This window comes from Ceratotherium simum, chromosome 22 (genome assembly GCF_057802395.1).
Source record: "Ceratotherium simum simum isolate JZ-2026a chromosome 22, ASM5780239v1, whole genome shotgun sequence".
NCBI classification, from domain to species: domain Eukaryota; kingdom Metazoa; phylum Chordata; class Mammalia; order Perissodactyla; family Rhinocerotidae; genus Ceratotherium; species Ceratotherium simum.
Window position 1 is genome coordinate 43,076,897 of NC_141921.1, and position 14,580 is coordinate 43,091,476.

The 14,580-nt window shown below is 42.4% G+C and overlaps 1 protein-coding gene across 2 annotated transcripts in view; it reads right to left on the reverse strand.

The window, feature by feature from the left end:
- Positions 1-626: 626 nt before the first annotated feature.
- Positions 627-14,580, reverse strand: part of KIF1B (kinesin family member 1B) — a 143,248-nt gene continuing 129,294 nt past the window's right edge. For both annotated transcript variants that reach the window (XM_087446840.1, XM_087446838.1), the window contains 10 exons: positions 14,435-14,568; positions 13,558-13,619; positions 11,428-11,573; positions 11,003-11,242; positions 9,801-9,872; positions 8,501-8,622; positions 6,733-6,882; positions 6,183-6,375; positions 5,621-5,739; positions 627-5,079 (listed from right to left, as the gene is read on the reverse strand). In XM_087446840.1, coding sequence (XP_087302966.1) covers positions 5,037-5,079; positions 5,621-5,739; positions 6,183-6,375; positions 6,733-6,882; positions 8,501-8,622; positions 9,801-9,872; positions 11,003-11,242; positions 11,428-11,573; positions 13,558-13,619; positions 14,435-14,568 — 1,281 coding nt within the window. In that variant the 3' untranslated portion in view covers positions 627-5,036. The remainder of the gene's footprint in view (positions 5,080-5,620; positions 5,740-6,182; positions 6,376-6,732; positions 6,883-8,500; positions 8,623-9,800; positions 9,873-11,002; positions 11,243-11,427; positions 11,574-13,557; positions 13,620-14,434; positions 14,569-14,580) is intronic.

Below are 14,580 nucleotides of genomic sequence, written 5' to 3' on the forward strand. Positions count from 1 at the left end.
CAGTTCTATTTTGCTCTGTAATACTTACACTTGACATTCTAAATTTGTGTAACTAGTATCTTTCCTCACTGGAATGGCAGGGCCATGAGTGCCAGGGCTTGCTCTGTTTGCTGCTGAAACATCCAGAAGGCACACCAGGCACAGGGTCAGCACTCAGATATGAGTTGAATGAATCATTCCTTTTTGCGTGAATGCTGCTTCTCCCTCCCTTCTTCTGTTTGTCCCTAAGCACCCAGGACAGTGGTCCCTGCTCATCCTCTGCTCACAACGGGAACTTGTTAAATTAAGCTGACATGGTGAAAATTTCAAACCCTCCACCCCCATGCCCCCCGAAAAAACCCCCGAACAGCACTACAGAATCATCAGTAGGTATATAAAGAGAAGCTTCAGGAGAAAAAAAGACAAATCTTCCACCTGAAATAGCCACTTCCATAGGAAAGTGCTTTCAGAGAAACAGCACATTAGCTTTCCTGATTACATAATAACTGCTGTTTTGAATTATCAGAAAGGAACACATAGATCATAGCATTGAGACTTTTGTCCTAGAAAAATATTTTTCCAAATCAAGAAAAATCTTTCTGTAAATACCTTTCAAAGGGTGCAAGAATAAATGCACATCAAGAGCCTTCTGATGGCACTGGCTGCACCTTTATTATTTTTACCTTGTTCACCAATAGCTCCGTGATGCAAGGTTACCATACACAGTTAGATAATGTCTGCATTGCACATCTAAGGCTATACAGCAAAAGAACCAGAATTAGTACAAATACAAGAACTATATTTACATTCTGTATACTCAAGCTCCAAACATCAGATATTTACATAATAAAACATGAAAATGAAAATCTGAAATTAATAATGTACATTGTTGCTAATGTGCTCAACTCCTTCACTGGGTAGAGATCAGTTTGCAAAGTCTTGGTTCAAAAAGGCCACTTATGCTTCATGGGTTTTGTTGTAGTGCATGAGGATGGTGACAAGAGACTTTAAATCTCAATAGACAAGTACTTTAGAGCCACAAAGTCTAAGACAATTCTTCAAACGTGAGAAGGCTGATGGATTCCTTAGGTGAACTGATGCCAGAATATGCAGCATGAAAAAATTACCTCGAAGACATGAAAACAACACACAACAGCCAGGGTTTGGCAAGAGACCAACCTCAGCTCAGACTTTCCATCTGAGCATAGCCATTTGCTGTGACTTTTTAACACGAAATTTACATCAACTCTAATTTCTTCCTTTAAATGATTAGAGGTTTTCCTAAGATTTTATGGGGCTCAAATACGAATTTCATAAATGGCCTTTTGAACAACAATAGCAGATAATCTCTCAGCTAAAATTTCAATTTATTAAGGAAACACAAATCAATACATTCCTTCTACATACAGTAATGGTTTGGCCACACACTTGGGTGAATCATTATTGGCCACGGTGGACAGCTGCAGTGTGCATGAGTTAGAGTCCTTTTTAAAATACATTCAGCAAACCTTCTGAGAGCAGCAGCAGAATTAGTCTTTTCCTTTTAAGGAGCAAGTTAACAATCACATTTTAAAAAGGGAACCAAAAGGATAAATGAAGGACCCAAGTCAAACAAACGAACGAACAAGCCCTGATACTGTCCGGGAGAACCCAAGAGCACAAGGGAATGCAGAGTACCGATAGGTGCTACACGCTAGGTCATCCTTTCTTTTCCAGTCCAATGTGCAATTAATTACAGCTGTATAAATATACAAATACCTTACAAAATTAAATATCCCTGTAAATTAGACAACAAGCAGCAGGCAACAAAGTCTTTGCTTTGAAATACGTGCCAGGAGAAGTCATTTTATTTTTAGATCCTAAAAGATCTTTCACAATGATTTAATTTAATTTACTCCTTCATCTTAAGAGCTGAAAAAAACCCATCAAAAATATGAGTAGTTGTATAAGTTCTATGTGACTGATGGGGGAAAAAAAGTGGTTTCTTAGTTTGGAAAAATCATTTTCCCTCGCCTTCACCATGTTTTAACCATGTACTAGAATTCAAGTGACCACTCAGCTGCCAGAAGCAGCCCTTCCCCACACTCCTGGCTGTGTGCAAGGGCTGGCTGGCCCCACACAGCCAGGCCTGAGAGCTGACTGACTCCCAGGCAGGCGCAGAGACAAGGAGGGTGTAGGCAATGGTTTGGTGTGGGCTGTGAGGCCATATTTTGCTTTGGCAAGAGAAAAGAGGATTGTCAGGGGGAGATGATTAGTCTTAACTAGCACCCATGTCTCTTTAATTTGTATAACAGTTTTCTTTTCTTTCTTGCTTTTTTTTTTTTTGCTTGTTTAAAGGAATACTTTCAGGGGAAAAAAAAAACAACCCTCGAAAGGTGGTTCCCTTAAAGATTAAGTTTGTTCCTCAACTTTCCTGCCACTATGGCTTCAGCTAAAGCCTCATAAATAGTTCCTGCCATATCTCTTCTCTTAGAGCTTTAAAGTGGGGATAGGTCTGTCCAGAAAGGGAACATCAATTCTGAAACTGTTCCAACTCCAATCTGAAGATGGGCCCCTAGAGAAAGAGGGGGTACCAACAGGGGCTGTCTGTACCCGTCAGCCACAGCAGAGGCTCCTAGATGGTGGAAAGCATGCCTGCCTGAGATCCCTGCTTCCTCCTGAGGCCTTCTTACCTGGGCATGTCACCAACAATCCAATTCAGCCTGTTCTAATATCTGACACTTCCAAAGCAAAGACTTTCCAAGCCAGTTTTGTTTGAGTTAGAAGAAAAAACAAAAGTCATTTCAGTGTATCACGTGATTTTACTCTCCCTTAGCCTTCTCTATCACCCTTTGTCACAAACATGGATCTTTCTATTCAGACTTCGTTAACAGCAGCAGCATCCATGATTTAATTCTAAAAGTAACCTTCAAATTTCATTTCCCTGAAATTAGATTTAATTCCAGTCCAGGAAGCTGTCTCTAAGCACCAGCAGATCCTGAATTTGAGTATACACCAGAAAGGCATATTGTGTCCATTAGACAATTTGAAGAAACCTCTAACTACATTAAACATCTCACATACTGCTTAGAAAACATCTCACATACTGCTTAGAAAACAAATAATATCACAGGTAATGACCTATGTTTTAAGGAAAGGAAGAAAGTTAAAAAAAGCTACCATACAGTTTTTATTGATCATCTTTCAGACAAGGTCACAGCTTGTCATTTCTATCCTTTCTTTTAGTAAGCTCTCCGTGCCTCACTTTTCCTCCTCTTTGCAAAGCAATTACAATGAGCCCAACTAGGAAGTCTGGGTGATAATGAGCCTGCCCAGCAACTATCTGCAGAGTGTATCAGCCCTGCCCTTTGCTGCCTGAAGCAGAAAGTCATCAAGTTCCCCATCACCTGAGAGTCAGCAACCTCGAGGCTGAGAACCCTTGGTCTCCACAAAGTGGGGGCGAGCAGATACTTCCCTGAATGCCCAAGGGATGGTCAAACAGAGAGGTTCAAGCGAGAAAGGTAAAGATGGTACAAAACAACCCCAAGTCAACTGGCAAAGCAACTGAAGTAACCTGGAGTCCTTCTTTTTCCCATGTCATTCCTGTAAAACTTACTGGCAGCTGAAACAAAAAGAGTATCATCTATGATGGCCTCTGGAAGCTGATGACCCTGTTCTGTCAGAGAAGGAGACTGTCAGCAGTGAGCTTCCTCCTTTCTCCTCCAGCAATACCTCCATACCTGATGGAGATAACCAAGGAGGAAAGGCCAAGTGGATGCAAACAACAAACCACTGGGGCAGAGCTCAGGTGGACTCTCTTCGCTGCCCCCAGGTGTCCTTCTGTTTTTGTTTTTAAGCAGTGGGAGGGGGTTGGTTTTAATCCTGGGATCCAGAAAGCAAAGCCTGCCATGTTTGCTTACTTAAGAGTATAGGGAGACATCCCATTGAAAATATTTTCAATTTGACAAGGATCATTGAAAATGACCACCGGATTCAGCAGACTTCCAAGTTTATACTTGAAAAGCTACATTTCTTTGATCAAAGGGAGCTACAACAATCACAAGGTCACTACTCAGGATTATAATGACAATAAAGACCATCAAGTTCATCATCAGAAAGTGAAACACTCCCTCCTTGTGGGATATTTGTGTATGACACTGCACTAAATTCCAAACTACCACCATCACACTAATACCAAGAAAAGAACTGAGAAACTCTAAAAGGCTCCCTTCCACTGGAGAAAAACAGTTCATAGGAATCCTGCTGTGAGGAACTATAAGCATCCTATTGACTGTCTGCCTTCACGGCTCACTGCCAAATCCTATGGCCTTTTGAAATCCACCGGCAATATCCTTGGCTCTTCTCTTCTTACAAGGTCAACAGCAGCCACTGTTCCAGGCCTGCTAAAAGATCTTCTCCACCTCTCTTCCACTAAAAGAAAATTATGTAACTATGTTCTAAGTAAGCCCCAATTTCAGAGAATGTACCTGTCCCATTTCTAAGCTCACCACAACCTTTTCCCCGAATGAAAAAATGCAGGGATTAGCCATGGCAAAAAGAGACAGAAGGTGAAAAGGTCAGTTTTCTCCTCTCAGGTTCTAAAAAGGCCAGATGTCTCCTCCCTTAGTCTCTAAGCCACCCAAGAAAAATTAAAGTGATATCACAAACAGAGAAAAGAAAAAAGTATTATGTTATCTTGAAAAACAAAGATATCCAAAGACAGCAGTACAGACATCAGAGGTGGTCATAATGGGGACCTATCATACAAAAGGAAGCCAAAATACACCAAAAAATTGGAGATTCACTGGATCCTCTCTGGGTTGTTTTTTTGTTTGTTTTTTTCCCCTTTTGTTAGGCCACATGCTTCTAACAAGATTTTCAGCACAGGAAAAAAGAAAAGAGTACAGAGCAATGGAGATGGGGAACAGGAGAGCTAGAAAAAGTGCTGGACAAGGAGGGAAAAGTAGTTAAGCCACAGGATTACATACAAGAGTAACCGTCAAGAATCACAAAGAGAAATGAGAGGTAACACTTTCTTTATCTCTTGGAAGGCGAGTGAGGGCGCTCAGCAGAGTCACTTAGTACTTCGGTTGGCTCGGGCACCTGCGGGAGAGTTTTGACCTATGGGTGACAAATGGAGAGGCAGAATTAAAAAACTGATCCAGATGGTCTTCCCCTCACAGGTCTTTTTCCTCTGTGGTTCCCTCCTTGAACTTTTTCCTATCCTGCACTGCAGGCCCAGGTCTCCAGGCTCCCTGAGCAAACAGGCTAGGCAGTGGTCGTCTCCATTCTGGTGACCCTGGGACACAAGCCCCTCCTAGGACCTGAGGCTGGACCATAGGGCTGAATATTGGGAGACCATTAAGATTCTCATAATATTTCCTTTATACAGGCCCATACACCCCAGCTGCAGACCCCTTAAGAACAAAAAGTCAAAGCAAGAGATTAATTGGGTGCAAATGTGAGTCTCCTTAGCCATTCAAGACACCAGATGATCCCTTATGAGAAGCTGAGGCCTCATCACCACCCTACAACCACATTTACACTCCTGTCCTTCCTGTACTATAAACCTGTTTGGAACAAGGCTTCTTTTCCTGTTTATGTTGATGTCCCTGGGACCAAAAGCCAAGGAGAAGAAGGAAGTACAGGAACGACTTCTTACCGTATTGTGCCAGCAAGGAGTGGGTTGAAGGCATATAACCAGTCATTCATGTCTTTGTCATTGAGAGCCTGCAAAAGGACCCCACGGTGCTTTGTGCATACAGCAAAGGTGTTAGATGTCTGAAAGAGACACAAGACGACGAGGAAGTTAGTACAGATACTGGGCAATGGGGATCACCCTGCCATATTCATAGGGCACACAGCACTTCACACTGAAGGTTCAGAGAGACCAGATATAAAGAAGACATTCCGGGGGCCGGCCCTGTGGCTTGGTGGTTAAGTGCGCGCGCTGCGATGCTGGTGGCCCGGGTTCGGATCCCGGGTGCGCATCGAGGCACCACTTCTCTGTTCATCCAGAGGCCGAGTCCCGCATACAGCAACTAGAAGGATGTGCAGCTACGACATACAACTATCCACTGGGGCTTTGGGGGGAAAAATAAAATAAATAAAATCTTTAAAAAAAAAAAAAAAAGAAGACATTCCACACCACAGAATACAGAGCTCCGAACTCAAAAGGGAAGGGCGTGCATGGCAATGAAAGGCCAAGAGAGGGAAGGACTGACCTTCACCATGGCCTGCTGGTCCTCACTGTATTCCACCTGCGCTGTGGAAAGGTTAATGATGCCACGCTCCACTGGGTCTTTGTCACTGTTATAGATGAAGACATAAGGGCGACGGACCACAACAAAATGTTTAGCCCAGTTGTTAGCAAGTGGCTCCTTGAAATGTAGGTATCCTTTCTTAGATACCACTGAGCTAAAAAAACGATACAAGAGAAGTTACTCACAAAAAAGGAAATGATCATGAGCTGAAGATTATCAAAATACACATAGGCAAGTCCCTAGATCGAACCAAACAGGTAAATGATCTATTTGGCCTAGAATCTTATCTGCCAGAGTAATACAGCAAAAGAGCACAAAGCACCACCACAACATGCTATGCCAGGGTGGTGACGCAGTACAAGACATACTGGAGCAGAAACCCACCCCAGCTCTTTCACCTCAGATTCCGTTTGCATTAGATTGTAATACAGACCTCATGTAGAAGAGCTGGAAATAAATTCTTGCCGATTTGGTTTTTTATACCGGCACTCCTGGTCAATATACTACTTACCCTGGTCTAATTTCTTCAATGTCTGGAACAAGATTGAGAAATTCATTTTTTCCTGCTCGGGCCAAATAGGGCGTTTCCACAGTTGGAACAATCTGAAACTGTTCAAATTCTGGGCAGGGACTAGAGGCCCGGGAATTGGCTTCTGGAGTCCTTTAAAAGAGAGAGGTTAGGAAGAAGGGGTAGCAAGAGCTTCAGTAAAGGTCAATGCATAATGGGTACAACCATCTCACCAGGAGGAACAATGCCTCTCCCTGCATACCACAGGCCTTGCAAATATCAGTTTCAGAGAGCTCGGCTGAGAAGACAAGCTGGTGTCAGAAAGTTAATCCCAAATTCAACTGTCATCCTTTGGAAGTTACAAAAGGAAATTGATCATTGATGACCACTGAGTCTCTTCTTATACTGAAGCCCTCTGAACAGAAGTGTCTGGAATATGAACTCCATTCCCTTATATGTTTCCATTTAGTGCCAAGGCCACACCTAGGGCAGTGGTTCTCAAAGTGTGGTCCCTGACCAGAAGCATCAGCTTAACCTGCAAACTTGGTAGAAATTCAAATTCTCAGGCTCCAACCCAGACCTTCAGAATCAGAAACTCTGGGTGACGTTCAGCCATCTGCGCTTTAACAAGCCTCCCAGGGGATGCAGATGCACACTAAAGTCTGAGAACCACTGTCTTAAGGACTGGCAGAGAAAGCAAACGGGAAGAACCTGGGTTCCTGAACAACCATGGAGAGCAGAGCTGCACCACTGACCTGGACCAGTCCAGGACTGGTATGTGAGAAATAATTCCTATGTTCTGTATTGTTAGTTATTTTGGTAGAGCAGCTTAGCCTAGGTAATTGTATTTCACCAATTCTAAAAAGCCTACTTTTCTTATACTTTACCATTTCTCCAATTGGGACACATCTTACAATTGATGGCATGTCACATTTTTGTTGGCAGTACTTTTTGTTTCTTAGTGGCACATAAAATAATGTCTTATGGGCTGGCCCCATGGCTTAGCGGTTAAGTGCGCGTGCTCCACCGCTGGCGGCCTGGGTTCGGATCCCGGGCGTGCACAGACACACCGCTTCTCCGGCCAAGCTGAGGCCATGTCCCACGTACAGCAACCAGAAGGATGTGCAACTATGACATACAACTATCTACTGGGGCTTTGGGAGAAAAAGTAAATAAATAAAATTATAAAAAAAAAATAATAACAACATCTTACAGTTGATGGCATCCTAAATTTAATTAAATTATTTTCTCCAGCCACATTCAACTGTGTCAGTGTTGGTACAGTAAGATAGCTGGAAGATAAGCAGGTGGGTTCTGACAGGTGAGCATAATGAACGGAGACGGGGCAAAGGAATTTGATGGTGCATTGCAAAGAAGTGATTATAATGATGAATTCATGGAATCTAGGCTAAATTTGTTTTTATTTTTATTACCTTTATATTTTGTTGTGTCATCAAAATATTTTTCCCAAGATGTGGCTTCCTATGTCTATATGACTGGGGAGACAAGCAGGGGTGGAAATGGAAGGATAAAAGGAACAGAAAGGGATTAAGAAGAGAGTCAATGATTTGATGCACAAAGTTAGTAAGATATGACGTTAAAAGATGTCAGTAGCATCTCCCCAGTCACTGCGATATCCAGAAAAGGCTCCTACCTATTTCTGAATGCTGCCTGGGGGATGGTGCTGCCCTCAACTGAGAACCATTGAGCTAGAGAAAGGCTGGCATTTCCCTTGGTTCTTAGCTTCTCTCAGTGAAATCTGGGTACTTACTTCTGATCCAAAGAGTTGCTCCTAGAGTCTACCAGAGAAGGGCAGGTGGAGGAGGGAGTGAGGGTAGCACTGCTGAAACTGGACACAGAGGGATCCCGTCCAATTGGAGAGATATCAGACAACTGGAATCAAACAGAACACAGCAAGTGTGATTCAGATGAAAAAAAATTCCTCTGCAATAAGAAGCTTTGACAACCAGTAACCACACTTTCATAAATCTTCTGCTTCAGGTCACTCAAGAAAACAAGTCTTACAAATATTTTATGGCCTAAGCATCATATCAGGAATCAAGACATGTACAGAAGAGGCAAGGTGGCTTTTTATAGTATTGCTACTGCCCTCCTGAATTAATTAAATGACCCTATCTATATATGTGCCCCACTCAGAACAATAGGCACCACTCTAAGAATATGGCAGAGGGCCCGCCCCGTGGCTTAGCGGTTAAGTGCACGAGCCCCGCTGCTGGCGACCCGGGTTCGGATCCCGGGCACGCGCCTAGGCACTGCTTCTCCCGCCATGCTGAGGCCGATTCCCACATACAGCAACTGGAACGATGTGCAGCTATGACACGCAACTATCTACTGGGGCTTTGGGGGAAAAAAAATAAATAAAATTAAGAATATGGCAGAGACCCTGCTCTCCTGGAGCTTACATTTTAGTGCAGAAGGCAAACAAAAAACCAATCAACAAACACGTTAAGCAAAAAACAAAGCAGGGAAAGAGGTTAGAAAGGGAGGTCTTGGCTTCACTTAGGGTGGTTAGGGAAGTCCACTCCAAGGAGACAATATTTGAGCAGAAAAATGAAATAGATAAGGGAACCAATCATGAGAATATCTGACAGAAGATTATTCCAGGTAAAGGAACAGTAAGTGTGCAAAGATTCCCAAGGCAGGAATGAGGTTGGAGTGTTTAAGAAGCAACAGAAAAGGTGAAGATGACTAGAAAAAAGTGAATGATACAGAAGTTCTTTAAAGTGTTCACCTCACTCTTTGTCAAAGGCAACAAAATTTTATGCCACCACGAACTTCAGAACTTCTTGTGCCCTGTTATACAATAACATACCACCCCCTTCAGAATATTCTCCAAAGGATTCAGGGAAAAGCCAAAATGTTTCCCATCTGTTCATCACTCTAAGATACACAGAGGAATGCTTTTATCTTCAGAAATCAATGTTCTGACTCTGAAAAATTAAATAAATACAGGAACAGATATATCATACATCCTCAAATACAATGCTAGTGCCCATCTCAAGCCACCTAAAAGCAGTGTAACCTGGGGACAGGAAATCTGAGCTGCTCACCTTACAGTCACTGATGCTGCCGTGCACCTGGCTGAATTCTCGGTTGAAAGTGTGGGTGAGAAGTTGCAGGCACTAGGGAAGAGAAAGGGAAGTCTAAGTTTCCCTGGTTAAAGGAAAACCTGGATGCAGGGCAGGAAGAGAAAATAACATGCCTAAGACCCAGAGTGGAGCTCAGATACTGCCCAAACAGCTCTAGAAATCAACTAAGTACACAGCAAGGGAAGCCTGGTATACGCCTAATAAAGAATAAATAAAAAATAAGTGGATAAAAAAGCCATTCTCAAGACTACAAAAGTGAATTACTGCAAACACCATAGTTTAAAAGTGTTTAAGATGCAACAGCATCCTTTTCATTATCAATTCTCCCTGGTACTAAAAGGCATGAAGGCTTCTGGATGGACATATTTTCCTAAATCAACTAGAATACTATTCAATTATTGAAACAGACACAAAGTCCCTCTCATTACCATACTCCATTGTCAGCGAGCTGCCCAGACACTGTATGCCTCAGAGTTACCCTCAACAACCCCTCTGCCCTCTCCCACCAAATCCAGGCAACAAGGAGTGCGACTGTACCTCCTGAATGTCCCTTCTGTAAACCCCTTCCTCTTCATCCCACAGACCCCTGCCTTAGTTAAAAACTTTTATCACTTCTCATCTGGATTATTACAATAAAGAGTTTTCTGCCTCTAGTCTATCTCTTCACCACAAGTCCATCCTCTTTTATTACTGCCAGAGAAGTCTTTCTAAAACACAAATATGTATTTAAAACATTTCTGCATCACTCCCAGGATACTCTAAACTCTTTAGTACAGTACAAAGATCCTTCACGATCTAGCCCTGGCCCATCTCTCCAACTCCATCTCCTGTCCCTCGCCCACATGAACTCCCTAACACTGATCATGCAGGACACCACTAGCTCCCTTCCGTGCATCCTTCCAAGGTTAGTTCACGAGTGCCCTCATGTGGAGGCCTCTCCTCGGGCTCCAACAGCCTTCTAGACACACAACTCTATTATATGCTTGTCACTCACTCGCCTGTAAGGCTTATTAAGGGTAGAAATTGAGTCTTATCTATTTCTATATTCACAGTGTTAGCACAGGCCTTGAAATAGAAACCCTTAAAGAAAAATGAAAAAAGTGACAGACTAACTCACAGTCTCACAGTGGAAAAATGCTCAGCAAAGAGGAACGGATTCACACCTTGGTAGCCAGCTCTTTCTCTCGATCCACTAGGCTTTCAATGTCTGCTGAGTCGTAGCCACTGCTCTCACTGGGTGTGATGGCACTTTCAAAGGTGGTGGTTGAAATCTGAGAGGAGATGCTGGTGGAGGTGCTGAGGGTTCCACTGCTGAGGCTAGGGGACAATGAGTCGCTCAGGGATTTGGGAATGCTATCACCAAGTCTCTCACGCAGCAGCAGGAAGTGGCGGGTTTTCTCCACCTAAGAAGATCAACACTATTGCCTCAGCAAACACAAAGCTCATTACAATTTTAATAAGCAAAATATTATGCCTCCATCATGATTGAAAACTGAAAACACAGTTTTCACAGAGAAAAGGTACACGTAAGACTGACACTGAGAATCTTGCTCAAAAGTTCATCTGAGCATCTACTGCCCTTGGATACCTCGTGGAGGAGCTCCAGCTTCTCTAACTCCCACTGGTGCTCAAGGATGAGGCTGTCTCCACGGGGCCGCCAGCCTGCTAAGTTCTCTTCTCCCCGCACATACGCCACTGATGTATCCAAGATTTTTCTTCTCCTCCTCTGCATGCCTGAGACAAGAGGAAACAATTCTTTTTTTCAGAGAAAAATCTAATTCCAGGGCCGGCCCGGTGGCGCAAGCGGTTAAGTGCGCGCGCTCCGCTGTGGTGGCCCGGGGTTCGCCGGTTTGGATCCCGGGCGCGCACCAACGCACTGCTTGGCAAGCCCCGCTATGGCGGCGTCCCATATAAAGTGGAGGAAGGCGGGCACGGATGTTAGCCCAGGGCCAGTCTTCCTCAGCAAAAAAAGAGGAGGATTGGCAGATGTTAGCACAGGGCTGATCTCCTCACACACACACACACAAAAAAAAATCTAATTCCAATTTTAGCTCAAAATGAATTAATAATTCATATACATGGCAAACTAAGACAGTTTGGTCTCAAGACATACGGGGTTTTGTTTATTAATAAAAATTCATCCCGGGGGCTGGCCCGGTGGCGCAGCAGTTAAGTGCACGCACTCCACTGCGGTGGCCCGGGGTTTGCAGGTTTGGATCCCAGGCGCACACCGACGCACCACTTGCTAATCCACGCTGTGGCGGTGTCCCATATAAAGTAGAGGAGCATGGGCACGGATGTTAGCCCAGGGCCAGTCTTCCTCAAGAAAAAAAAAAAATGGGGGGAGGATTGGCATCGGATGTTAGCTCAGGGTTAGTCCTCCTCAAAAAAAAAACAAAAAAAACTTCATCCCTTTTCCCCTAAAGCAACTCTCTGAAATTGTTTTAAAACTGTTTTATATTCTTTGATACTTATGAAGATGGCACTGCAACTTGAGAAAATGCTAAAGTTATTATGTTAAGTGAAAATATATAGAGATTAAAGAGTCTGTCCACTATGGTTCCAAATATATAAAAATACATCCACAGGTAAAAGGTGGGCAGGGACTATACACCCACCTCCCACATTCAGTAGTTCAGTTATGATGGTAGATGACAGGTGGCTTTTGCCCCGTCACTTCTCAACTTTTAAAAATGTTATACTAGTTTTACATATAAAAGATGTGAATTTATGTTAATTTAAAAAATTCCTCAAGGAACTTTCTGGACACTATAATTAGCTGCCATGGGGACTTGGATTCATACCAAAGTCTTCTTTGTTTTTAACTAAATCTTACCTGTGGGCCCTGCCTTCTTTTCCATACATGTTCTCTAAAATGATTCAAACTCGCATTAATCAAATGTTTTTCAAAACCCTGACTTTTGTCTATGTTCCACTTTATTTATTTTTTTATTATTATTATTTTTTTTGTGAGATCAGCCCTGTGCTAACATCCGCCAATGTTCCTCTTTTTTAGCTGAGGAAGACTGGCCCTGGGCTAACATCCATGCCCATCTTCCTCCACTTTATATGGAACGCCGCCACAGCATGGCTTGCCAAGTGGTGTGTCAGTGCGCGCCCAGGATCTGAACCGGCGAACCTCGGGCCACCGCAGCGGTGCATGCTCACTTAACCGCTTGTGCCACCGGACCGGCCCCAATATGTTCCACTTTAAAAACACAGAAATGAAACATGCTGCTTAAGGCCATCAAGCTAGAGGCACAACAGCAGTCCAAAGAGACATCAAAAAGGACACAGAGCAAGTTCAACTTATTAATTTGTCTTTCCAGAGCATAGGAAGTTCAAATTCTAGTTTGACAGCATCTGTAAAGTTATATTGCTAAGTTACTTTTAGGGCTAAGGTGGAGAGAGAAATGGTTATGAAGTTTTTCAAGCCAAATTCATTCTAATACACTTGAATATTTATAATATTCTATAGCCCAGTAACATATTGTTTGATATAGTTTTTATAACCATATTACATGTCATAAAGCAAACAATGTTGCAACTCAGAAAAAGGTAACTCAAACTACCACCACCACAAAACTGGCTTGTAAAATATACAAGTTTCTAAAAAATTTTGTGTCTATCCTACATAGGTAGACTCTCCAGTTTTTGACATAATATACTCCAAATATATGCAAAGATAACTATCACCTCTCAATCAATAAGGGCTTACCTGGACTACCTGTGTCTGCCATTTTGCATAAACTGAGTTCATAAATTCCAGTGACTCGATTGCTATTTGAATTAAAACAAATAGTTGATTAATTTCATAAAGCACAAAAACAGGAAAATCTCAATTCTCTCTACTTAAAACACTGTCTCCTCTGTAAGGACTGCAACTACTCTCAAATATAATTACAGACATTTCTTATCAGTGACTGTTCTTTTCCTATTCTGAACTGAAGAAGTATATTTTTTCCTAGGAGTCTGTTTTCATCTCAATCTTTTGAATATTCTTATTTCAACAGGATGAATAAAATTGAATGATAAACTAGAAAATTTACAATACAAAAATGAATTAAAAATTTGCCTTTCTTACCACAAGAGAGGAGAGATGAGGGGGAAAAAGTCTGGCTAGAATGAAATGATAAACATTAAATTCTGGGGAGTGTGATGAGGAAGGAGTACTGACCCTTCTGTTGTATTAATAATACTTATTTTTTAAGTTGGGTGGTGATGCACAGATATTCAATGTATTATTATTGATGTATTTTTGCATATCTTAAATATGAATAAATCTTTAAGAGAAGAAAATCCCAGGTAATCTGTTAGAAATAATAACAATGACATTTAAAAAACCATTTAGTCCCTGCAAAATTGTTTTGGAAGTGTTCACAATGTAATATTCCTTTCGTCATTAACTCATCTATCCATCAATATTTTATTAAATGCCAACATTCAAGTCACTGCACTCCAGGTATCAGTTACCAAAATGGTTTATAGGTTGTAAACTAACCCTGAAACAGCAAGCCAGGGACACCTAGAGCTCTGCTGATTCTGAGCTCTTTTGGGCAAATCAACTGGAAGCTAAACTTGTCTCAAAAACTTACGAGTCTGGTGACTTGGAGTAGCCACTGCCAAAGAGGCTACGCAAAGAGCGTGGCGGAGAGATCTTGGCATCCCGGGAATAGAAGACCATGCACACATCCTTGGTGATCACAGCTGGCTGGATGCAATGATCCAGCTGAAAGCAGAC